The 26,120-nt window shown below is 40.8% G+C and overlaps 1 protein-coding gene across 1 annotated transcript in view; it reads left to right on the top strand.

Annotated features, from left to right (window-relative positions):
• The first annotated feature begins 1,795 nt into the window (after positions 1–1,795).
• Positions 1,796–26,120, top strand: part of plch2 (phospholipase C eta 2) — a 134,308-nt gene continuing 109,983 nt past the window's right edge. The window contains exon 1 of the mRNA XM_011477693.3: positions 1,796–1,907. Coding sequence (XP_011475995.1) covers positions 1,889–1,907 — 19 coding nt within the window. The 5' untranslated portion in view covers positions 1,796–1,888. The remainder of the gene's footprint in view (positions 1,908–26,120) is intronic.

Genomic DNA, 26,120 nt, shown 5'->3' with positions numbered 1-26,120 from the left:
TTGTTTGGATTGTGGAATTAAATGAATTTTTGATCGAGTTCCAGTTTTATCTTGAGTTTTACCACACTCTGACCAGCGTTTTTCCCCGACGAACTTCCATGTCTAGACTTACACCTCCTTCCTTTCACTGTACTGAGGACTTCTCTCCGCCCCTTTCTATACCTGCAGCTCACTCATTTTCCAAGTAATACTCTCTACTTTTTCTGGAATGGTCTGTATATACATCTTCTCCTCCCAGTTTTCTGTGCATAAACACTCCTGATGTTAATCTTCAGTGGCAGACAAGCTCATTAGGTTGCAGTGAGTATTTTACCACAAAGAAGATGCAGCAGAAAATCTCTGTCTGCATATTTTCTGTGCATCTTTAAGTTAACTCTTTGCACACAGGACAATTAGTGTTTAATGGAGCTGTAAGCATCCTCTCTCAGTTTCCAGGCTGTTGTATCAGCTTCTGTTTATGCTCCCCAAACAGATTTCACCTGTCAGTGTTGTCATTCCTGTCAGAGGGATTTGAGCTGAAGCAGATGCATCTGTGCTTTTTGTAGCTTCTCTCTTTTTGAAGAAAGAGCACACAGTGTTTAACACAGGCTTTATATGAAATTGTTCATTTTTCCCTGTGCCTTCCTGGAGTTGGAACAGTGTTGTGATTGAACGCAGCCTGACTGATCCTCTCCTACAGGAGCTGTGTCAGAATCGGTGGTGCTCTGAATTACATGGCTCCCTCCGGGTACCTCCAGGTGCTAAAATCCAAACCTTAAAATGAGGAGTAAGCTCTGTTATGAGCCTGGGTGACAGCACAACAAATGCTCCCTCCTTACATGTTCTTCATCTCAAGGAGGCACAGTTTACCACAGAACTGCAGAGGTTTTGTATGAGGAGTGACGGCTTAGAGCACCAAGCAGCAGTCAGTACGCAACAAATTAGCTGCAAAATATCAAGAACGTTGGCTTCAAGATTTAAGTATACGATGTGGACGCATTTGCACCATCATGAAAGAATGGCGTTGTTCAACCTGCTGTTGGAATTTATTTAGCCTTTTAGTACCATACCATTTCTTTAGTATATATAAGCAGCATGATTAGCTCTACTGAATCAGCACACAGAAGCTCAGCTTTTTCAGTAATTAACCCAATGAACAGTTAGCCTTCATTTACTCTTATGTAACCCTTGTGCTGTCCTAGGCACTTTACCATTGGGAGTTGGGTCATCTAGACCCACTAGACAGTGCTCTGAACCTTTTTTCTTCAATGATTTGTGATCTTCACTGGTGTCCATGGATTACATGAAATCTTTCCACCTTTATCCACCTTTGTCATGGTAGTGAGAACACGTCAATGGGATACCACAAGGATTAAGATCTACTCAAACAGATTTGTTATTTAAGTTTCTGTTGTTTACTACTTGCACACCTTCATTTAGCTTTCAACTTTTGGCATAGTAAAACATTTTTCATGCCAATACATATTACATATTGCTTTTGGTTCCTACAGCCTAATTTAGCTTTTCCCTTGGAATTTTAGCTGTGTCAGGCATTCTTATGCTTTTATATTTAATGAAAATTCTTCATTAAAATTTTCTTTTGCTTTTTGCAGAATCTCCACGCTGAGAGGAAACACTTCTTCTGCTTGTGTTTGTTGCTTTCATCTTTCTGTCTTTGCCACATGAGGGGTTTTAAGGGCAGGGGGGTGAGTGCAGAAAGGCTCATTACAAGCAGGGAAAATGAGAGCGAGATGGAAAAAGCGAGAAATTGGGTTATCACAGACACGGCAGAGAGTCACTGAGCAGTACAGGAGAGGGAGAGGTAGGTGGAGAGAGGCTGGAGCGCAGTGCTTCTCCTTGTCTCGTCAGTGTCAGTTGCTTCAGTGGCTCGGCGGCAGGCAGAGAGGAAATGGAGCCTCAGAGATTCAGTAAGTCCACTGAGGTGACTGCTGTGTGCAGCTACCTTTATGTCTGTGAGTCTCAGTGTGTGTGTGTTTGTATGTGTGTGTGCTGCATTTTTCTGCTTGGCCAGCTTTGGTAACCCTCTTGAAGTTGGTCCGTCTTCAGCTCCTCCTGAGGAGTGGACTCCTCCTTTCCCTGTTGGATTTGAACTGCTGTGGTCATTTATTTGGTAACCTTCCTCCTCCCTCGCTGATGTGGCCAGGTGACAGGTTGACTTTGGGGTCCAGTTTCCTGGTTCTGACTGAGAGGCTTTGAGAAGAGGGGTTCAGCCTGTTGAGGACGCTCTGCTTAACTCCCCTCTGCTTATCAGTGAAGATGGAGAGAGGCGGCGGAACTGCAGGCTGACAGACAGATGCAGGAAGATTTTGTTCGGTTGTTCGGATCTTTTTGGCACAAAAAAGTTCTGCAGATGCACAAATGCATGCACATTCAGGATGGGTTAGATGCATGTTGAATGCAGAGGTTCAGTTCCTGGCCTCCAGTCAGATGGAATAATAGGAAGAAGAAAACAGGTCTTGTGTGAACGGATGAATGTGGCATTTACCGCAAAGACCTTGAAAAAGAAAAGATCTGCACAAATGCAGTGTATTCAGCCAGAAAATGCTGCAGGCAGCTTGATATGTTGTCATTTACAAAATAGTTGGTAATGTATAATATTTTACCAACACTTGATTTTACCAGCAAAATGTACATTTTTTTAAGTGTTTTGAATTTTTGGTCAACCCACTGATGAGTCCACCCCAAAACCTCACGTCTCCCTAAAACCTCAGCTGTGGTTAGACAATTTCATTTTTTTTTACCAGATCTGAAAAGGTTATCTGTTCAAAGACCTATTTAATGCTTTTCTTAAGCCTATATATGATTATATATTACCTTTGGCACACTAAAGAATGTTCTTTTTTTTGGAAATATGAGCTATCTTTGCAGCTAATTTTCCTACCAGGAAGTAAGATTTCTGGATCTCTGAGGCTCCGCCTTTCTCTTCTTGTGTGTGCCGCCCATTTCATGACGTCAATCTAGAGACAGCTTCAGCAGCGTGTCTGTGTTTTGTTCACGAAAACAAACAGCATTTGAACTTTTGCAAAGATGGATGTGTATATTGTGCATAGAAAATGACATTTTTTAGCCGATCCTCAGTGTGTGTGTGGGTTATCCTGGGGGCGGAGCTGGCAGTTCAGACTCTTCCGAGAAGGGGCTGTTCTTCACTGGTCTGTGTCATGATGTGATAACCTGCTCTTTTTCGTGGGTTGGGGGGGCTGGTGCTCAGAGCGCAGGTTTTTAGAGGAATACTCAGAAATACAAGAGTGGATCACAATACCACTTTGGGATTGTTTTTTTGTGAGAAATGAACATTATAACACACTTAAAAGCTCAAAAACAGTCCACATGAGATTAGATTAGATTATACTAGATTAGATTAGATTAGATTAGATTAGATTAGATTAGATTAGATTAGATTAGATTAGATTAGATTAGATTAGATTAGATTAGATTAGATTCACTTTATTCATCCCACAATGGGGATGAAAATCTTCATCCCCATTATCTTCAGCAGCAAAAAAAGACATTCAGAAATTCAAACAGCAAAAGAATTGGCATACCCAGAGGATAAAGTGACCTTCAGAACAACATTATAGATAAGTAACATTATAAAACAACATTATAGATACCCGAATGACAATGAAAATTAAATTTAAACAAAAATAACTAAGTAAAAATACACAGCAGAAGAAACCATTAAAGAATAAAATACAACTGAAAAACAACGACAAGAACAGTTTGTAAAAATAAATCAAATGAGTGAATGAAAAAAACAAAAAAAAAAACAACAAACACCAGAGGGTCCGTGGAGTGTCACTGTAACACGGTGTTGTACAGTCTGATGGTTGGGGGGAGGAATGACCTGCAGTAGCTCCTTCTTGCACTGTGGGGGTAACAGATTCGTGCTGAAAGAGCTGGTCAGTGCCGTTGGTGCAGGGGGTGGGAGGGGGTGTCCATGATGGATGTTAGCTTAGCCAACATCCTCCTGTCCGCCACCTCCTCCATGGACTCTAGTGTGCAGCTCAGGACAGAGCCAGCCTCCTTAACCAGTTTAAGCCTCCTCCTGTCTCTGCCTGCATTGCCCCCCGCGCAGCACACAACTCCATAATGTTTCCCTGAAAAGTTACTTCTGTTTTAAAGAGCCACTCCAATGAAAATGGTGTTTTCTTCAACATTCAGAAACTTTTAGCATTTTCTCATGATTGAGGTCATATATTAAGACAAATAAAATAGCATTTCTGAGTATTTCTTTATTTAAATTGTGAAGAATGAGGAGCAGACCTAAAAAATGCAGTTTGAAAATGCTTGTAGTTCTTATGGTCTCCCTGCTCTGCTCCATTCTGATGCACCCACTGCAGACAAACAGATCCATGAACTTCTTTGTTTCCTAGTCTGAGCTGGAATCTGGATCAACGCTGTACGCATGGATAGCTGCCATATTGCTTTTTACTTGTAGCAAGCAAAATAATCATGAAACAAAACCTTTTCTTAGATATGAATTTTAGACATTCTTCTACATTATACAGGAAGGTAGCCGTCTATCATCCACAGACATGTGCTCCTGTGCAGCACCTTACCATGGTGTACCCTGATCTGCTCCACCCCTCACCTCCATCTGTAAGCCTCCATCAGCTGCAGACATGCGCTTGTTTTCTGACCACAGAAACCAGCAATGGCAGCTGCGGTAGCCTCATCTGGACCTCTGTGCTGGCTGAACATTGCTCACTGGAACTGCTTCATATGTCCTCTGATAAATTCACATTAGCTTCCATCTCCATCCTCCTCTGTGTTCCCAGTCCAACTCTTCCTCCATCAGGGAATTCACTTCTTGATCTCATCCTTTCATCTGTCCATTATTAGCATTTCTGTGTTCCGTTAATCCCAGCAGACTGACTGCTATCATCACTCTTGGCCCAAGTCCTCCCATTATCTGATCAGAGCACTCTGGAGTGATCCAATATAAAAGCTCACTCATGTTTTATTAAATGAAGCGGATGGTCAGGCCAAGCTTCTTCTCCATCTTTCTGTGTCTTTCCAGAAAACTATCAAACAGCAGAACTGACTCTTATTCTGTTCATTAGAAAGATGTTCATGAAAAAGTGGCTTTAAAACATGACAACATAGTGACCAGTCTGTTGAAGCATCTTTTATTCAGCTCCTGAAACTGGACCGCCATAAGCCTCTTGTCACAAAAACAGGCAGACAGCTGGATCCAAATGCAGCAGGTTTGTTAGCTCTTTTAGCCCACAAAGCTAAATAAGGGTCAGGCAGGCAGGGATCAATAACAGGCATAAGATCATCAGAGAAGAGACAGGATGGTCAGGATCCAAGCGAAAGTTGCGGCAGGCAAACAGAGTGAGAAACAGAAGATCAGGTCCAAAAGCAACACTCAGCAATGAAGGCGGAGTGAAACAAACAATACTTCACACTGAGTAAGGCTCCGTGCAGAGCTTAAGTGGACTATGATTGACTGAGTGAATGAGAGTCAGGTGTGTGGCACCCAGGAAGTGCATACTGGGGTTGCTGGGAGATGAAGTCCATTCAGTACCCTGAAGATGGTTCCTGCTGGTGACCAGAGGGGGAGACGGAGCTCAGACGTCTGACACCTCCGGTTTATCCCTTGTGCTATCTTAGATGACCCCACCCTTACGTTGACGTGTTCTCCCTACCATGACAAAGGTGGATAAAGAGAGAAAGATTACATGTAATCCATGGACACCAGAGAAGATCACAAATCATTGAAGAAAAAATGTTCAGAGCACTGTCTACTGGGTCTAAATGACCCACTCCCAATGTTAAAGTGCCTAGAATAGCACATGGGTTACTTGAACCTACAGACACACACAACTTAAAAGGAAAAGTTTTGAGTTTGAGTTTGAATAAAAACTATTTCCAACAGCCCTGCCTCCCATGTCAGGAGAAAAGCTGAATCAAACACCAGTTACAGGCTTCTGAGTGTATGCAGGGTCACAGTCTGAGCCAGCAACTGCATGCATCTTCCATCTGGTCATTTCTAATGGGGTAAACCTCAAGAGAGACTCCTGCAACAGCTTAGAGACCACAGTGAGGAGGAAAGCTGCAGAAGGTCAATTTTGAAGCAGTGAAGCAGCTTTCTTTTGCACCAACAGGCCAAAAGGTTTCCTGCTGACCATGTTCTTTTCTATAAAGGAACACACACAAACTTAACACATCAAAGATTATTTTCCACATAAAATGACTCTGGATTCAGGCGCCAGTGTGTTTCTCCCGTAAAAAAAATATTTTCCCGATGAGCATAGAGGCTCCTGTAGGTCAGCCAGCTCGGCTCGGCTCAGAAAAGGTCTGTCAGAAAGGTTCAGGACGGTGACTCCGAATCTAGAAGGTCTGGAGGGCGCAGATGGGTTGTTGCACGGCTTTTTGCACCCAGGTTTGACCTTTTACCCATAAAACCACAGTCCTGTGTGATGACAGACTCCTCGAGGACTCTGATGTGTGTCACATCCCTCATCTTCCTCAGCTTCATCACCACCGACTGCATGATTTTTTAGTTAAAAGAGATTCAGCTCATTCATTCATTATTCATTTTGTTCTTCTTTTCTTCATGTAAAGAAATCAGAGCAGAATGATCTTGATCCCCAAACATAGAATCCCTATTGTTTTCATATGTATTGTTCCACTAACACAAAGGAGAATGTTTGTGATCACATTTAACATCTGATCCACTCCTGTTACCCAGACTGAAGCAGAAAACACGGTGAAGAACTGAGCTATTAAGCAAAAGCAAACACAAGAAGGTCATTTTACTTAATTTACACTAACAGGAGTCACAGAACTGGGTTTCCTTCATCCTCATTTGCACATGAAAAGTCATGATAACCTTTCGAATGTATTGGTACTAAGGAATAACGTTGGTTTTAGATACAGCTATGGGCTTGGTTTCTATTATATGTGGATGTGGAACTAGCCTGCATGGATGTGGTTAACCACTGATAAAACATGACGCTTTGAGTGGTTCTACGTTTAAAACCAGTAATGTGCTCTGACGGTCCTATTGTGCATAAAGAAGCCAAGGAAAGATGGATAAATCTTCAAAAGGCATCAGATTACAGATGAGACATTCTTGTAATATGTCAATCAATGAGGCCATCATTTACCCTTTCAAAATAACAGAAAACAAAATAATGGCGTGTGCAAAAGCAGCTCACAGGATTGTGAGAAAAGCAAATGTAAACCCACGTTTGACTGCAGGATCCTTCCAGAAAGACCTGCAGACTCTGGAGTTTTGCTACACTGTTCTACTGTAAATAAATACTTACATGGTCTTCATGGAAGCGTCATCAAAAGAAAACCTCTTTTACATCATTATCACAAAATTCATTGTTTGAAGTTTGCAAATGAACATATGAAAAAGCCTAATACATTTTGGAAAAATGTTCTGTGAACCAACAAGGTTATGATGGCACATTTTGGCAGGAATGAGTAAAGGTACGTTTAAAGAACAAAGGGCTCAGAGTTTAATGAAAAGAGCCTTTGTTCAACTGTTAAGCATGGGGGTGGAGCAATCATGCCCTGGGGTTGTATTGCAGCCAGTGGCACAGGAAATATTTCACAAGTAGAAGGAAGAATGGATTCAACATTTCAGCAAATTTTGGACACTAACTTGATGGCATCTGTGAAAAAAGCTAAATTTGAAGAGAGGATGGCTTCTACAAATGGATAATGACCTTAACCGCACCTCCAAATCCACATTGGCACACCTTAGGAGGCAGAAACTGAATGTTTGGCCATGGCCTTCCCAATCATACGGCCTCAACATCATTGAAATTCTATGGATAGACTCATAGTCTCATAGAACCTCACAAGTCACAAGTAAGGCAAGTCTAGAGAAGCCAGCTTAATGGCAAGAACGAGACCCGGGCAATAAACAGCTATGCACTGCCAGCTTTCAGATATTCTGAATATAATTTATAAATAATAAGATGGCCAAAGAAAGAGGTAAAAACCACAGATGTTAAGACACGAAAGCTCCTCACCATGCATGGAGGGTTACATCCAAAATCCAGCACCCTGAGACTGTATGCTAGCCGCAAGGAAGGAGGCCGAGGACTAGTGAGCGTAGAAGCCACTATCCAGGATGAAACATCCAAGATGCTTGAGTACATCAAGCTCAAGGCCCCAACTGACAGTGTGCTCACAATGGAGAGTGTGCTTGCACAATGGAGAGCAGAGGATACAGTGCTGGAGGACAGATCCTCATGGGAGGACAAACCCCTGCATGGGATGTACCACCGGACCATAACTGAAGTGGCTGATATCAAGAAGTCCTACCAATGGCTAGAAAGGGCTGGCCTACAGGACAGCACTGAAGCACTCATCCTGGCAGCTCAGGAACAAGCCCTGAGCACCAGAGCGATAGAAGCTCAGATCTACCACACCAGACAAGACCCAAGGTGTAGATCTACCACACCAGACAAGACCCAAGGTGTAGATCTACCAGACGAGACCCAAGGTGTAGATCTACCACACCAGACAAGACCCAAGGTGTAGGCTGTGCAAAGAGGCGCCTGAAACAATCCAGCACATAACTGCAGGGTGTAAGATGCTGGCAGGGAAAGCATACATGGAGCGCCACAATCAAGTGGCTGGAATAATATACAGGAACATGTGTGCAGAATATGGACTGGAAACCCCAAGGTCAAAATGGGAAACACCTCTGAAGGTGGTAGAGAATGAGAGGGCAAAGAACCAACCAGACATTGTAGTGGTGGATAAAGAACAGAGGAAAGCCGTTGTGGTGGTTGTGGCAGTGCCAAGCGATGGGAACATCAGGAAGAAGGAACATGAGAAACTGGAGAAATACCAGGGACTCAGAGAAGAACTGGAGAAAGCCTGGAAAGTGAAGGTGACAGTGGTGCCTGTGGTAATTGGAGCACTCGAGGCACCCCCCAAGCTGGAGGAGTGGCTACAACAGATACCTGGAAAGACCTCAGACCTTCTCAGTCCAGAAAAGCGCAGTGCTAGGAACAGCTAAGATACTGCAGGACCCTCAAGCTTTGCCTCTGGTAGAGGACCCGAGCTTGGAGGAGAAACTGCCTGTGGATGGTGAGAGGGGAGTTTAAGTTTAATAAATGCTATACAGGCATTCTAAAACAGACATACACTCTTACCCACACATGCTGGTCTAACCTTTACTTGTAAATAAAGTCTATACGCCTCTCCTCCTGAGTGAAAATCCTCCTCATCTTCTTTTAGATTCAGAAGTCTCTCAGTCTCAGTGTGTTGGTCCGACATTGATCATTGATTTTTTATTAATTCACGTTTTGATTGTAGGTCCAACTCTGAGACTTTTTTAATGATATTACATCCCCCATTTTTACAATCAGTCAGAGCAAAAACATTTTTTTAATGATTGAACTTTTAAATAACTGTAGAACAAATGCAAGCTCACAAGTGCCCACTAAGTTGAGGTAGACCTGCTGCCTCTTTTCAGTGTGGCTTTATGTTATCTGAACACTAAATAATTGACAAACACAATAGATATTCAATAGAAAGGGAGAAAATCAAATAGAAATGTCTAGAATGTATAAGACCTTTTAATAAAGCATTATATTATTAGCATACTCTGGGTAAGCTAAAGGCACATGCTCAACCCAGTTTTCATAGGATTGCACAACCTGCCATTGGGCCGAGCTCGGTGCTGATTCACCTCACAGCCTGTGCTGTAAAATATACAAAATACAGAGATTTTGAGGATAGAAATGCAGGAAAATATAGTCATACATTTAAATTGCAGTTGAGCACAGATTAGACAACATTTAATTTATTAGTAGTACACATTTTATGGTGACAGTGAGGCAGACAGGGCACTGCCTCACCTGTGTCCCCTGACAGCATTTCCCCACTTTTAACAGAAGGCAACTAAAAATGTTGGTTGAAATATTTTTGTGATTTTTATGGCTCCCTCTTTTGATAAATACACATTTTTAATTGTTTAAATGTAAAAGGGTTTTCTTATCTACAGTTTCTTTTTGAAAAGATAACAAGACAGTTTTGCCAGGTAAAGACCCACTCCAATGCATTTTTCTCATGATGGACATAGATAGAAGTATCTAGCATAAAACTGCATTTTTGAGTATTTCTATGTCTAAATCATTGTGAATCAGGAGCAGATAAAAAAATGCAGTTTGAAAAAGCTTTCTTTTGTAACACAGCAAGTGCAATGGACGGGCCAAAGTCTTCCTGCTCTGCTCCATTCTGATCGTCCTCTGTCAGACAAACAGATCCATGAACGTCTTTGTTTTCCTGGTCTGAGCTAGAATCTGGATCTAAACGGTACGGCTGGATAGATCTGATAATGCTCACCATTTTGTTGCTTTGTATGGAGCCCGTGACCTGACATGAGTAAAAACAATAATTTATTTGTTCCTCTGAAATAATAGTTCATTCTTACAAAATAATTAATTTATGTGATAAGTCATTCATAAACACGGTTTTGAGCAATACTTGGATTTGCAGCAGATACTTTCGCATTTCTGTCTGTGTGGATCTCATTGCAACACATGGAAGACCCAGAGGATGTTTAGAGTTTTTTTTATTTTTAAATCTCTACAAAAGCATCGGTAATCACGTCTCCATGTCTGGGTTCATTCACATCCTCCATCATGCCGTTAAGCCGCTTTCTGCCGCTTCCGTGTCTCTGTGACCCACATTAATTCAAGAGGGGAAAAATAAAAACAAAATCCAACTAGGGCGGGGGTCGGCAACCCATGCGGCTCTTTGGCGCTGCCCTAGTGGCTCCTTGGAGCATTTTCAAAAATGTTTGAAAATGTAAAAAGATGGGGGAGAGAAATATTTTTTTTGTTTTAATATGGTTTCTGTAGGAGGAAAAACAAGACACAAATATTCTTAACGTTTACCAATGCTGTAAGAATGTGGAGAATAAAAATTGTAACGCTCAGCAGGTACGTCACTTGCAGCGGGAAATCCGGGAGCCAAGCTGTCAGCAAGTTGAGCTGTCAATCAATCAAGTCTCCAGGCGCCGCAAATGCTTGAAGTTGTTTTGTCATTCAAGCGCAAGCTGACTGTCATGGGGCACGTCACGCACTCCATTTTATTGTTTTTTTGATCAAATCCTCAAAATAAAAATGACATCAAAAATCGGATTTCTTTATTACATTTCTTTAATTTTATCAAAGCATTGAAACATAATTCATTAATATTGTAATGAAGTTAAACTTCCACAACAGAGCAGTCACGTGACGCGTCGTTTTCCACAGAATGCACTGCAGGGCAAATAAACATTTACTCGTTAATAATACTCATTATGTATTTGAAGCAGCTTAGTCATTTTGATAGCAGGCTAATATAGCTAATATAGATACACATTGCATGTGTTGCCTTCATTGTAAGGCTTAAATAGGGCTTTAATTATTTGGCGGCTCCACAACTCAGGCTAATTTGTCCTGCGGCTCTGCAGAAACTATGTCCCAGAAAACGACTGTTTTTTTTACTTTGGTCTGGAACGCTTTGAAAATAGATCAAGAGATGATCGGAGTGGGATTTGAATGTCCAAATCTGCCTGCAGATCCACATCATCCTGAAATTGAAACTTTTTTTTCTTCATTAATGCCGCAATTTTCACTTTTTCACATCAAGTCATGTTTAAAACTTTCCCTCCTTTGTGCAGCTGATCTTGAAACAACAGGTTTTGTCTGCTGTGTTTTTATCGTTTACATTTTTTCTTTGAGTCGATTTTTGAGTGGTTGTGGTTTTGTTCTTCAAAGAGTCATAGGGGATTCATAACCACATCTGTCATAACTCACTGCAAATGACTTTGCAGGATTTTCTCTTTTATTTTGTTTTTCATCAAACAGATTTGTGAGTGTTTGGATTTTAATAAGCAAGCATTTGTTTCAGCTAGAAGATGCATTATTCAAAACCTTCTTGCTGTGTTTGTAAAGTGCACCTTTGTAGGGTGCTTCCATAATTATTTCCCAGGATTCCCTGTATTACAGAATTGAGGTGTGCCTTCTGGATGAAGCAGGAATACCTTTGGATTCTCAGAAATCAGATATACTTTTATTTTCATAATTTGGACACAATTTAAAGTGAAATAAAGCAATGCCATGGGAAATGTATCATCTGTCCTGGCATGTCAAGACTTTCCTATTTCCGAAAGCAACCCCCCCCCCCCCCCCCCCCCCCGCATGAATGTGTGTGTGCAGTTTGCTTCACCTCCCTGCTGTTGTTGGATCTTACCGTCCTCTCCTTCGAAAAAATGTTCTTCATTTCCTGAAGTAACCACAAAAAACACCAAGAAATTAAGAAAGTAGCCTTTGACTGAATATGGAAGTAATGGTGTTAAATCTCCAAAGAACACAGTAGAAAAGCTTCACTGGGCTTCAGTGCGAGTGAAGGAAAATAAAGTGCAAAGAATTCTGTAAAAACAGCAGATATGAGCATCAGCTGACACAAACCAAATCTTCTCTGGTGTCAAAGTCCATGCTAAAGCAGACATCAGCCATGATGCAGATGCCACTGCTGCTAGTGGTGATTCATCATCAACAACAATAAAACGTCACTCTCTAAATTCCTGCAGTTCACAAGGCAGTGTCCCAAAATTTTTCTTGGGATGAAGCTTTGTTTAGCCGGCCATCAGTCACTGCCAGTGCATCAGCTGCTGGAAATCTAAAGGTTTTGAACGAAACACTTCTGATTGACACAAAGCTCAGAGAGGACCATCACCCAGGTTAGCACTTGGAGGCTCTTCAGGGTCTTTTTTGGTTGTGAGACTAAACATATCAATTCAGTTTTGTAATGAAAGCCTTTCAGATGTGCAGGAAACTCAAGTAACATGAGGTTTAGTGTTCATGTGGATCAGAAACACACCAACACAGAGGAATTTGAAGACTTTTACAGTTTGAAACAGTCAACAATATGAGTTTGTGTTGGGGACACACACTTTCTCTCTCCCAGGTCTGCGGTCAGAACCAAAGCTTTTCTTTATAAAACCCCAGGTGTGTGTGAAACCAGACATAGATGGCCTTTTGTGAGGCCCAGGAGATTTTTCAGGTCTCCTTCTGTCCCTCTTGAAGGAAATCTTTGAGTTTCTTTCCCCTGCAGAGGAGCAGCAGCTTAACAGGTGTTTTAGTCCGACTGCAGCTAATCTGTTTTCCACAGACATTTAGTTTGGTTCAGGTTGTTTTTTAAGTTTGGTTCAGATTTTTTACTTCAGTTTGGTTTGGTTTAGGTTGGTTTGATGTGGTTTAGTTTTCTACAGTTTAGAACAGTGTAGTTCGATTTTGTTCAGTTTTGGTTTGATATGATGTAGTTCAGTCCTCAGTTCAGTTTGCCTTGACCTGGTTTGACTTGACTTGACTCAGCTTGGTTTGGTCTGGTTTGGTGCAGTTCAGTTCAGTTAAGTCCAGTTTGGTTTGGTTTACTTCTATATGGCTTAGTTCAGTGTGGTTTGGTTTTCTTTGGCTCGGCTTGCCTCCATTGGATTTATTTCAGTTCTGTTCGGTTTGGTCCGGTTCACTTTGCAGTGGCTGAGGATGGCTGGTTTTGGCTCGGCAGAAGTGCTGCTGCTACCGTTCCTTCTGGGAAGAGCTTGGAAAGACGGATGCAGACTGCGTATGGAGGGTCTGCTGTCAAAGCTGAGCAGCTTTCAGAAAATGTGTCTGAGTATGAAGAACATTTGAATATGGGGGCGCTGTGGGATGTTTGCAGAGCTTCAGTGGAGATTCATTTGTACTGTTGAAAGAAAGACAAGGAGGAACACTCCTTAGAGGTCCAGTCAGCCTCTTCTGCTGCTATTGTGGGGATGAAGAGGTTGTAGTGACTCCCTCATGCATCATAAGGAAGAGATGCTGCTGAACAGCTGAGAGATGCTGCTAAAGGATGGTGTTTTTCATCCCATCCTCTTGCAGTCACACATTGGAGTCAGAACAGAAGATATTCCAAAAATGAGGGTTTGTCCTCTTATTGTCCTCCTGCAAAAAAAAGAGCAAATGTGTTCAGCACAATGCTAAACTTCCTTCATCCAAGCCTGACTATTCTTCTAATTTTCTCTTTCCTAATTGTTCACTTCAGTGAGCTGATCTTAGTTCTCAAGGTTTTTATGTCCTATGATTCTTCATCACCAGAGGGATTCTTGGAGATGATTTACCAAAGTTTGAAATGAAATTGAACAAATAAGAACTAATTGCTAATAAGAACTTGTCGTTGATTGAAATTGTATTGAGGGGGCAGTAAAAGCAGTGTTTTTTGTTGGTGTTTGTGAGGCGGGCAGATTCCCTCTACCTGCTATACCATGCCGGTGTCTGGGGGCCCTGGTTACTGCTGCCGCTTGGCGGGGGTCTCGGTCTCACACACAGGCTTATACATCCTGTCCCAAAACATAGATTGTTCAAATTTGGACATGCCTCTTGAAGTTTATTTATTAAAATAAAATAGAACTTTTTAGAATGTTAATGATTCTATAACGGCAAAATTATCTTGATATTGTCGCTCCGTTGGCAATTTGTCGGTGCCAGGCGTCAACAGCTGATCATGTAAACCAATGGTCTCCAACCCCCGGGCTGAGGACCGGTACCGGCCCGTGAGTCAATTGGCACCAGGCCGCAGAAGAAATTTATGCCTGGTTCTTTTTTTTTTCGCTTTTAAGTTTCGACAATCTTTTACTCTAAAAGATCTCTTATTTTGAAAAATGTCAGGATTCTGGGCGGACATTCCCAGTAGTCTCTCCAGTTACGCTGTAGAGACTCAACGCCTCAGGGTCAGACTGCTGCTCCCACAACCTGGTCCTGGATGAGCACAGGAAGATGACTGGATAGAATTTTAAAGTGCATAATGCATTTTCATTTTGCAAGCATGAATTACATATTAAAATGTCAATTGTCAATCTCAAATTATGAAATCCATCCATCCATTTCCTTAACACACTATGATATGTGCACTAGACAGTTATGTCAATTTATTTTGCTTTATTCATTCATCACGCCTTAAAAAGGCGCATGTGGCTAAGGTTAACATCCAGTTATCAGCACACTCTTTGACGTTAAAGGGAAAATCTTCATCACAAAGTCTGAATTTAAACCATTATACATGGGGGGCCAACAATGGGCAAACACAGGGTACAGCCTGAATAGGTCACACACCCACACACACTCACGCATGCACACCTAGGGACACTTTAAAGTCACCAGTTAACCTATGAAGCATGTTTTTGGACTGTGGCAGGAAGCCTGAGTGCCCAGAAAAAACCCACGCAAACTCCACACAGAAAGGTCCCAACCGAGATTCAAACCAGAGAGCCAACCACTGCACCGCTGTGCAACACTCAAATTATATTAACAAATTGCAAATTGAATTGTATTTTACTTTGAATTATATAGCTAAAATGTCCATATTTGTTTGTAAACATATTTAATTTACACTTGATTATCTTGCCAAAAAATAGAAAGAATCTGGAAAACTTCACTGATCAGTCCCAGGTATTCATCTGTGAGTCACACTGGTGGAGGTTTTGGATAAAGATGATCTGGATCCATTTTAGGTCAGTGAAAGAGTTTTGAAGTCTCTCTGTCTTGCTGAAAATGTGTTGGTTATTCCTTACAAAGAAACAAATTCACACAAAAACAAATGACGATCATCAGTAAATATTCATTGTAGCACATCTGGTTCACCTTTGACTCATACAATCAATAAACAAAATGTATGTCAGTCTAATCAATCAGTCCCCAAACTGTCCCATGCAGGTTTGGTCCTGGTCTGATCCAGCTCTGGTCTCCTATAACAGTCCCTTCCTCCATGAGATCGGAAGCTTGTCAAATAAAGTATTGTCCAAATGTCTAAGTAACATTTCAGTTTGAAACCCAGGTGGGCTCATCTTTCTGACAAACACTTCTTGACTGCTCCCTCCTGTTCATAAAACTGACCCCGCTGATGCAGTGCAAAACATTGTGGTCTGACCACACCCACATGTTCTGACAACAGAGCTTTCTGTGGATAAGGTCCAGAATAACATGCATATTCGGTCAGACCAGCAGAGATGTTTCTTTCCAAAAGCAAGTCCCATCGATGGGACAGTAGATCCTGTGAGCCCATCCTTTTCTGTTTGCAACTTCAATATTTAAAAAGTCATTATCGTTCTCATCCACCAATCAAGCTGAATCATTTTCAGCGACAGACTGCAAACCAAAGCAGTTCAGCGGCAGCCAGCAGAGCCCCCCTACCCTCTAAGCTCCAGAGGAATTTGATGTATGCTTTCATTGGACCCTCCTCTGCATGGAGGAAAGTTAATTAATCCCTGAGCTCTTTCAAGCAAAAGTTTGTTGATGTGTTGTAAACAAGCTGGCGTTGACTTTGTTTCTTAAATGCTGCTAAACTGGAAATGAAAGTGAGAAACCTGGCTCATTAAAGGAGTTGTGGTCACAGTGGACAGCATGGGTGAAAGCCAGACATCAGCTGGCATCCTCACAGAGGAGGAGCTCTGCAGAGCCATCATTAATCACGACCTGTTGTTGCATGAACACTGGTCTTTTCTTATCTAATGAGGATCTTTGCTGCTCTCTGGATCATTACTTTCTTCTCTGTAGAAATACAGTACTTTAATGGAAGCCCCTTGAGAGCTCCTCAGAAGGTAGAGCCTGGCCCCGTCTGCAGAGCAGAGACCTGAATGATCACAGGATGTCTTCCAGGTTTACGTGCAGGAACACTGAACACCTTTAACCACTGACACTCTTTCTCCCCAGAGTCTAATGTCAGTCCTCCTGTTTCCTCTGATAGTCAAGACCAATTGACTGATTGAAAACGAGACATGCAACAGTAGTTTGAACCTTTTCAATCTGGTTTCCGTCCCCTTCATAGCACAGAATCTGCCCTACTAAAAACCTATCTGTTTAAGCTTGCATTTCCGGAACACAATTTCACATTTTCTGTCAGCTGATTTTACTAATGAATCCAATTTATTTATTGTTTTAACATGTTGTGATTTTATTGTGTTTTACCTCTAACTTTGTACGGTGACCTTGGGTGTTTTGAAAGGCGCTTTTAAATAAAATGTATTATTATTATTATAGTTTGGGTTATCTGCAGAGGTTTGATGCTGTGGAAAATAAAATCATTGCTGGAATCAGATTCTGAGGAAGAAGACAAGGAGCTTTGAGAAATTCTGATCTTGTGATGATAGAGGACGGAGCTGCATGCCATAGGAAGGAAAGGATATTGTATGCTTTCTGTAAAGTTCTGTTGATGGATGACAAAGACCCCCAGACATCTTTTAGACAGCCACTGTGGTGGGAAGGTTTGAAGGACTATGATGTTCATTCAAAAAAAAAACTGTTCTATGAACCCCCAAAAGATGGCAGCAGCACTATCATCACACTCCAAAGCCCCGCCCCCTGTGTCTCTGCAGCACTGCAGTAAATGCTGTTAGCAGGCCAGCAGTCCTTCAACTGGGTAATTTTGTATTCAAATATTGGATTTTACAACAAACACTGTGGTGTTGCCATTTACAGTTTACTTAATGTGAATTTTAAAACTGTACATTTGGCTCTTATTTCAGAGGCACAAAAACTGATCCATACTTTCAACTCAGTTTCACCTTCTTTTGAATTCTGTCTGCGGCCGCTGAGCATTTGGGAAAATCTGTGTTCCAAAACACCACAAGCATTCAGAAAGTGTGGCTTTGAGAGAAGCGAATCCCCAAAACACCCAGATGGGAGGGAAGAAGAAAAGTGTCTCCAGTCTTTCCTCAGAATAGCATGCAGGCAAAAGACTAGACTAGCAGGAATGAGACAGTTCTCAAACTCTAGATCATAGTCATAGGTGCAGTTCTCATCTTAACCCTTGTGCTATCCTAGGCACTTTAACGTTGGGAGTTGGGTCATCTAGACCCACTAGACAGTGCTCTGAACCTTTTTTCTTCAGTGATTTGTGATCTTCACTGGTGTCCATGGATTACATGAAAGGAGGTGGGGAGAACACGTTAATGTAAGGATCGGGTCATCTGGACCCCATAGGATAGCACAACCCAGAACCAGGGTTTCTCTCACTAGACAGACAGAAAGAAAGCTGAAAAAAGCTCATGAAGGTCACATCTTTGTTGATTTATAGTGTTTTCGTGTTCGAACTATCAACCAATCAGAGATGGAGAAACTATGAGGTCATGTGACCTGTTGCTTTTTTTTTGGGGGGGGGGTAATTTTCAGATCTGCATTACGGTGGCCCATCAACAAATCAGTCGACCCAAAAACATTTCAAAGTTCACTTTAAAGGAACCTAAAAAGGCAAAGCAAATATTTACAAAACAGCATTTAATTTAAAAAAAGAAAATTACATTCCAGAAACCAAAACAAATGAGAAACCAGAAAAAGGAGGTACTGTGAGACATCGCTGATTGGATGATGACGTTTGTCCATCATTATAACTAAACCTTATTGTTTGTTTGTGGTAAAATTGACCCATTTACTGTGGGAGCCTTTTGAACGGCCCTGCTCCCAGTGAAACGAGCCTAACTGTTTAGTGAAGAGTCTCCTCTGCTTTGAATTTGTGGTTCTGAAATTCAGAACTGTGTTCTGTTGCCCCCAGGGCAAATGTAGAGTTTGTTGTAGCAGTTTCCATGAAATGGTTAGAGCAGATAGAAAGTCTTCTGCAGGACAGAACAGGACACAATAACTCCTGAGGCCCCGCCTGCAGAGGCTGTCTCACCCCACCTGCAGGTGACCCCACTGGAGTGCACTCCGATGGAAAATCATGCTGCAGGCAAAGTAAAAGCAGACTTTGTAAAATTGAAAGAAATCCCCAAAGTTCTCCTGACTTGAAACTTATATCCATCGCTACTGACAGGTGAGAAGTCAAGGACAGATACCTAAGTGTGGAATTGTCTGTCAGTAACATTATCTCATCAAAGTTTAAAGAAACCTGGGGGGGGGCTGGTGCCAGTGTTGGTGAGGGACCAGCATGAATAATGGAGGCAACGTTTGATCCTGGCTGGTTAAAGTGAAAACGAAAGCAGGCGTGCAGCTCAGAAGGACGGCACAAAGTCTGTGAGGAGCTGCAATGAAAGTCAGAGAAAGGAAGTCAGAGGGAGAGGGGGAGGGCAGCCCACCTCCTTCCCCTGAGCCAACATCGTCTCTCCTCTGTCAGCTGGTAGAAAGACATTTTTAAACGGACTAAAAATACATTTTTCCAGTTGCTGGATGGCTCAGTTAGCTGCGTGTAGGACTGGTGCTTTCCAGGAGGCACTATGAGCTTCATCCAGTGTGGGTCCTGAGGCCAGACCCTTCATGCTACTGCCTAACTATGTAGTCCCAAGGGGGCCCAAGTCTGGGTCCTCCTGTGCCGGTTCCCAGACCATTTTAAATACCCGGTTGTGTCAGGAAGGGCATCCGGCATAAAATACTGCCAAACCCCCTGTGCCATGATTCGCTATCGCCAACTGAATCTGCCAAAAGGTGAACAACAAAAAACCTTTTCCATGTTTCCTGCTGAAAAGCTTTTCTGAATGCCAAAACTTCCTGTTTCCTGGGAGAAGAAATGTGCTTCAGCGTTTTCCTAAAACATCGCTGTTCCTGCTTCTTTCCTTTAAAACATGTCAAGAATTTGAGCGTGTTTTCTGTAAAGTGAGATGAGTATTTAACTAGCAGGAGAAAGAAGATCACTAAGATGAGGAGGGAAGGAAGAGGGCGCTGTCTTTAAATAGAGATTCAAATTACTGCCCCACATCCAACCTCCAGTCCAAGCAGGACACTTTCAGAGGCCTGTGCTGCAGATCAGATCTGAAGCGGACAGAGAGGATTCTGGGAGTCGGAGGTTATCATCTGATGCAACAGATATGCAAGATATTTTCTCTAAACACTGAATTTTTCAGACTGATATCATGAAATGGAGCAGTGCACCATTTTGTCATATTGGATCTGTTTTTAGTGGTGAGTGCAACAAAGACAGACAACTTTTTTTGCCGCCATACTGTGACCTCAGCTGTGCCAGTCTTGCAGCTGTCTTGCAGGACTCACCCATACAGGGAGGGGAGTCCTGCAAGTGTGTAAGTTTATCAGGTGTGGGAGTGCTGCAGTTTTTTGAGTGTTGAAGGTGTCCAAGTCATGCAAGTGTGTGAGTTCTGCATTAAATTCAGTTAAGAGGCATGGAGAACTAAATGATAAAGAAAAGATCAAGAATAAAGGAGAGGAGGGGAGGAGAAGTACATGAGAATAGAGGTGCAGTGTAAAAGTCTGCAACGTCTTGTAGGTGGGCAAGTGTGGTAAATGGTAAATACTTATATAGCGCCTTTCTTCCTACAAGGACAAAGCGCTTTACAGTCACAGACCTATTCACCCAGTCACACACACATTCACACACACTGGTGAAACACAGGTTCCTGCCTACCACCAGAGGCAAGGTGGGGTGCAGTGTCTTGCCCAAGGACACTTCGACTCATGGGTGTACAAAGCAGGAATTGAACCTGCAACCTTATGATCATGGGTTGACTGCCCTACCGCTGCACCACGGCCGCCCCACATGGCTGTGCAAGAATTAAAGATCCAGCAGTCTGGCAGGCATGTGACTCCTCATTTGTTGGGAAATTGCTCGTTTTCTTATCCTTTTGTCTTTGATCAGCTGACAGTAATAGTAAGATGCAGTCAAAGGCAAACACTGTAACGTCTTGTTTGAAGCTGATAAAACGCCAAACTTACTGGAACCAGTTCAGTTCACACAGTGAACACTCTGTTGTTGGTTGTTGGTTAAACTTGTATAGTGTTTACCTCCTGCAGATAGGCTAGAAGCTTTGTTAAGTTTTGGACATTGATCTGTTAGCGACTCATTACATCATTAGGAAGGCTTCATATGGAGATTCATTAGACCTGGTTTTATGAACACTGTGTTTGCTTTTATTGACTGGTTCTTGTTGTTTATCTTTATTGCCTTAATGTAAAGCATGTCCCCAAACCTCCAATCAATAGCAGAAGGATGGCAGCTTAAAAGAAAAATTCAAACCCAAACACTTTGCCACACAAGCATCATGAACGTGTTTTACTCCTCAATTTTTAGGATAGTACTCTGTAAGAATATGTGATTTCTTCTTTATATTCAGACTACAGAGATGTGGCCACAATGTAAGCTCCCTCCAAACACAAAAAAGCTTTAGAAAAGTCATTTTTAGTTTGTAAATGACACTATACATTAGCATTTGATGATGACAACAACAACAATAATAACAATAATGATAACAACAATAACAATAATAATAATAATAATAATAATAATAATAATAATAATTATAATAATAACAATAATGATAACAATAATAAAATGATAATAACAATAATGATAACAACAACTACAATAATAATAACAACAACAATAACAAAAGCAACAACAACAATAATAATAATGATAATAAGACCAATAATAATAATAGTAATAATAATAATAATAATAACAATAATAATAATAACATTAATAATAACAATAATAAAAACAATAATAATAATAATAATGATAATAACACCAATAATAATAATAATATCAATAACAATAATAATAATAACATTAATAATAACAACAATAATAAAAACAATAATAATAATAATAATAACAATAATAACAACAATAACAACAACAATACTACTAATAATAATAACAATAATAATAATGATGATAACAATAATAACAATGATAATAACAATAATGATAACAACGACTACAACAATAATAACAATAACAACAGCAACAACAATAGTAACAATAGCAACAACGATAATAATAATAATAATAATAATAACACCAATAATAACAATAATAATAATAATAATAATAATAACAATAGTAATAATAACATTAATAATAAAAACAATAATAATTAATAATAATAACAATAATAATAATAACATTAATAATAAAAACAATAATAATAATAATAATAATAATAATAATAATAATAATAATAATAATTATAATAATAACAATAATAGTAATAATAATGATAACAACAATCATAACAACAACAATAAGAATAATAATAACAATAATAACAACAATAACAACAACAATACTACTAATAATAATAACAATAATAATAATGATGATAACAATAATAATAAATCAAATCAAACTTTATTTATAAAATAGCGCTTCTCATGCATTTTGTGCAGCTCGAAGGGCTTTAACATCAAAAACAGATAACACACAACATTACAGTAAAAACCCAACCCACTATTCACCCTTCCCTTCCCACTCCCCTCCATTACAACATATGACCCATGACCCATAACAATGACTATTGACTATGCAAGTTTGAATAAATAAATATATAAATAAATAAATAGATAAATAAGCAAACAAACAAAGAAACAAGTAAGGCTTGGCTCTGCTGTGAGGAAACGGCATTTGGGAATCTCTTCATACCAGGGGCCTGTTTCAGAAAGGAGGTTCGACCAACTCTGAGGTTGAACTTGAACTCTGAGTTGGTCAATCGGGAGATTAACAACTCTGAGTTTTTCTGTTTCAGAGAAGCTGATCCGAGTTAGGTCAATCAACTCTGAGTGGACTGATTCGGAGGTGAGCGTGAGCACCGCGACTATAAGAAGCCATTATCAATGGAGCGCAGATATCACGAGTCACCATGGCAACCGTGAAAAAAAGAGGTCTGCGTATTTTTCGCCAGCTGAACTTGACGTGCTGCTGCAGAGTTACAGTGAATATGAGCACATATTCCAGAAGAAAAGCAACACCGCTGCATCTGCAAAACAGAGACAGTTAGCGTGGTAAAACATAGCTGCTCAAGTTAATGCGCAAGTTTGCATTTAAATCATTGTTATAAAATATTGGCTGTAATAACTTTTTAAATAGCGTACGGTGTGAAATAAAAAATGGTGATATTTAGGTGTACTTTTGAAGTGTTTTTCCTGGTGTAATTGCATGAAATGCTGCATAGTGTACAGAACCAATCTGGGGGGGGGGAATGCATTTAACGTCTGTAATGTTTAGAGGACTTTCTTGTTAACCTTCCCCTCTTGCAAACGTTGGTCAGTTTAATATTAATACATGCAATTGTGTTTTTAAAAGTGAACTTTTGTCTACTGTTGAACCTTTCGCAGCGCGAAGGCTTCTCCTTTCTTTTCTCTCGTCTTTCCGACCGTGGTCAGAAGCGCAGGGGAGATTTCCTTCAGGGCCGAAGGGAATTCTCCTTCGGGGTTCACTTCCCGTTGGAAACCCTCAACCTCCAGAGCGGATTAAGAATGACTCCAAAACAGTTATTCTGAGAATGACACCTTCTCTTTATTTAACTAAGTGCTCCGTCCTCCGAACACACAATATATTCCCCGCACACACCTCTGCTCCGTGCTCACCCCCCCCCCCCCCATCTGCACCTGCAATCGCCCCTCCCCTTGTCTCTCGTGGCTCGCACCCCGCTCAGCACACACACACTGCAACACTACCCTTGTATTGATCAAGTGGTATAGGTTTATATGGGATTAAGAAAGTAAGCAGTGCTAGCAAATTGTGTTTCCATAAAATAATTGTTACATTAATCTAATTCAATGTCCCTGATTTCATTTTCACGTAGATGCAATCCTGCAGGAATTAAAATAACATGGCAGCAGTTAAAAGTGAAAAAGAAATCGAGTCTTCTCAAAATCCTCGCACGACGTAAATGTAATTCTCTATGAATTAATGCAGCCTCCTCGTCTATTGGGTCATCCAAAAAAGAACAAGCCATTCTTGTCACTTAGACCGTCTCTGTGTGACGGACATGTGGGCAATGAAGGTTAAAGCGAAAAATACCGCTTCGTCTTTAAAAAGGGGAGGGGACCGGCAGAAACTTTGAGTTTGGAGAATAAAACCTGCTCCCGACCAGGTTAGGTTCACAGCATAAATAACCATGGACACTGACTCCGAGTATAAGTTACCTCTCTTTCAGAAACGGGTTTGACTTACTCTGCTTTCTCTGGTTTAACAAACCTCCCATTCTGAAACGGAAAACCCAGGGTTTCCCTGATTTCAGGGTTAACGCACTCAGAGTTTACACTTAACCTCCTTTCTGAAACATGCCCCTGGAGCCAGCTCGGCCATTGGAACATCGCCACAGTGCCCACCCAGACTGGGACAGCAACAGGGTCCACTTCACAGCCGTGAAGCTGCAAAATTAGACCCCAGCTGCCCCAGCAAGGGCGACAACTGCAGCAAAAACCACCGGCCAAGCCCTGGCAGAAAAGAAAAGACCCCCACAAGAAACACTGGGGCTGAAATAATGATAATATACTAATAACAACAACAATAATAAGAACAACAATAATTACAGAAACAACAATAATAATATTAATAATAACAATATTAATAATAATAACAACAATAATAATAATAATAATACCAACAACAATACCAACAACAACAAATAATAATAATAACAATAATGAAAGTAATAATAATAATGATAACAATAATAACAACAACAAAAATAATAAGAACAACAACAATGATAATAATAATAATAACGATAACAACAATAATCACAACAACAATAATAATAATAACAATAATAATGATTAAAATAATGCTAATAATACTGATAACAATAATAATAACCTTAATAATAATAACAATAATAATAACAACAACAAAGACAATAATAATAATAATAACTATAACAAAGACAATGATAATTGTTGTTGTTGTTGTTATTATTATTATTATACATTTTATTCAGAAAGAAATGCACTTTACATTCTGAAAAAAACCTCAAAGCACTACATTATAAAGCAGCAATAAAAGTAGTTTACAAATAAGAAAGAAAAAAGTGCTAAAAAGCATTACTAAAAAGGAACGTCTTTAGCCTTTTTAAAGGTGTCAAAGCTTTGTGGGGGTCTGAGGGATTCTGGGAGGTTGTTCCAGAGTCGAGGACCAGCAGCCTGAAAGGCTGTCTTCCACTGTGGTCAGTCTGGTCCTTGGTTGGTGAAGGCAATGAGTAAAATTTGAGTGCAGGAGTCATGAAGTGGCATGCGGGGGAAAGGAGCTCACCGTGAGTTTGTGATGAATTCTAGAACGGATGGGCAACCGGTGAATTGACTACAGGGCAGGAGGGATGTGGTCAAATTTGGACCCTGACAGCGCAGTTTTGGAGGTGCTGAAGCTTTTCCAGGCTCCTGCCAGGAATCCCAACAAGGAGAGCAGTGCAGTAGTCGAGTTTGGAAGATTCTGCTGGCTAAATGTGCAGTGAGAGGCTGCATGAGCTTCTTCACAGATGAAACTCAGAAGACTAGCAGGACTTCTTCCTGCTTTTTTGTATTCCTTCAGAGCTCATTTTAGACAGTAGTGTTCCAAAGAAGGGATTTTCCGGCAGTTGGTCGTCTTTAGGTGAACCAAACTGGCTGAAGCTCTGAAGTACGTCTACAGGACTGACTAAGAGAAGGCAAATCTTTTAAAGTTCGTCTCTTGTATTTGTTTCGTGGGGAATTTTTGAGTAATTCTAAATATTTCTCAGTTTAATGTAAATGAGAAGTAGACTATGTGACCCCTCCTCTCTGTGTAGGAATCACAAAACATTTTAATCAGGGAGATAACTGACTGTTCACTCAGGCTTTCTGCAGCCTGTGTGACATCACATCAGTGCTCACAAACTGAGATGCCTCTCTTGGGGGTAAAATGCCCAATTTTAGGTCAGTGAAGACGTTCAATCACATTTCAAGACTTAGGGAACTCAAACAGAGTTGCTCTGCAGCTCATTAGTGTTTATTAACAGTGGGACAGATTCACCTGTTCAGGGACCGACGCAACAGCAGGATTCAGGTCATTAGGTTTCAGTTGAGGAACAAATTATGAGTCTATAATACAATTTAAAAGTGAAAACCATGGAAAAATTGAGTTTACTGCTTACTATGGGGAACTCACCTGTTTCTTCAAAGTTAGATTTATGGACTTTACTACCCCGAGTACTGTGAAGGTGGGCAGGATAGGAAGTAAGTTTAACTAAGAAGGAGTACTTGAAAACTGCATCGCTCCTCGTTGTTGGCTCAAATCTACCCTTTGGCTGTAACACCAAATTAATATCCGCTGCACTTCCCCACACCTCACAAGTTCACAGTCTGAAAGTCAACCCTGACAACACTTCCTCTTTTTATTCTCACATTAGTGATTTCACACGAGGGTCTGATTTCCTT

The sequence above is a fragment of the Oryzias latipes genome, chromosome 7 (genome assembly GCF_002234675.1).
Source record: "Oryzias latipes chromosome 7, ASM223467v1".
In the NCBI taxonomy this organism is placed as follows: Eukaryota; Metazoa; Chordata; class Actinopteri; order Beloniformes; family Adrianichthyidae; genus Oryzias; species Oryzias latipes.
This window is presented reverse-complemented; position numbering and strand designations above follow the sequence as displayed.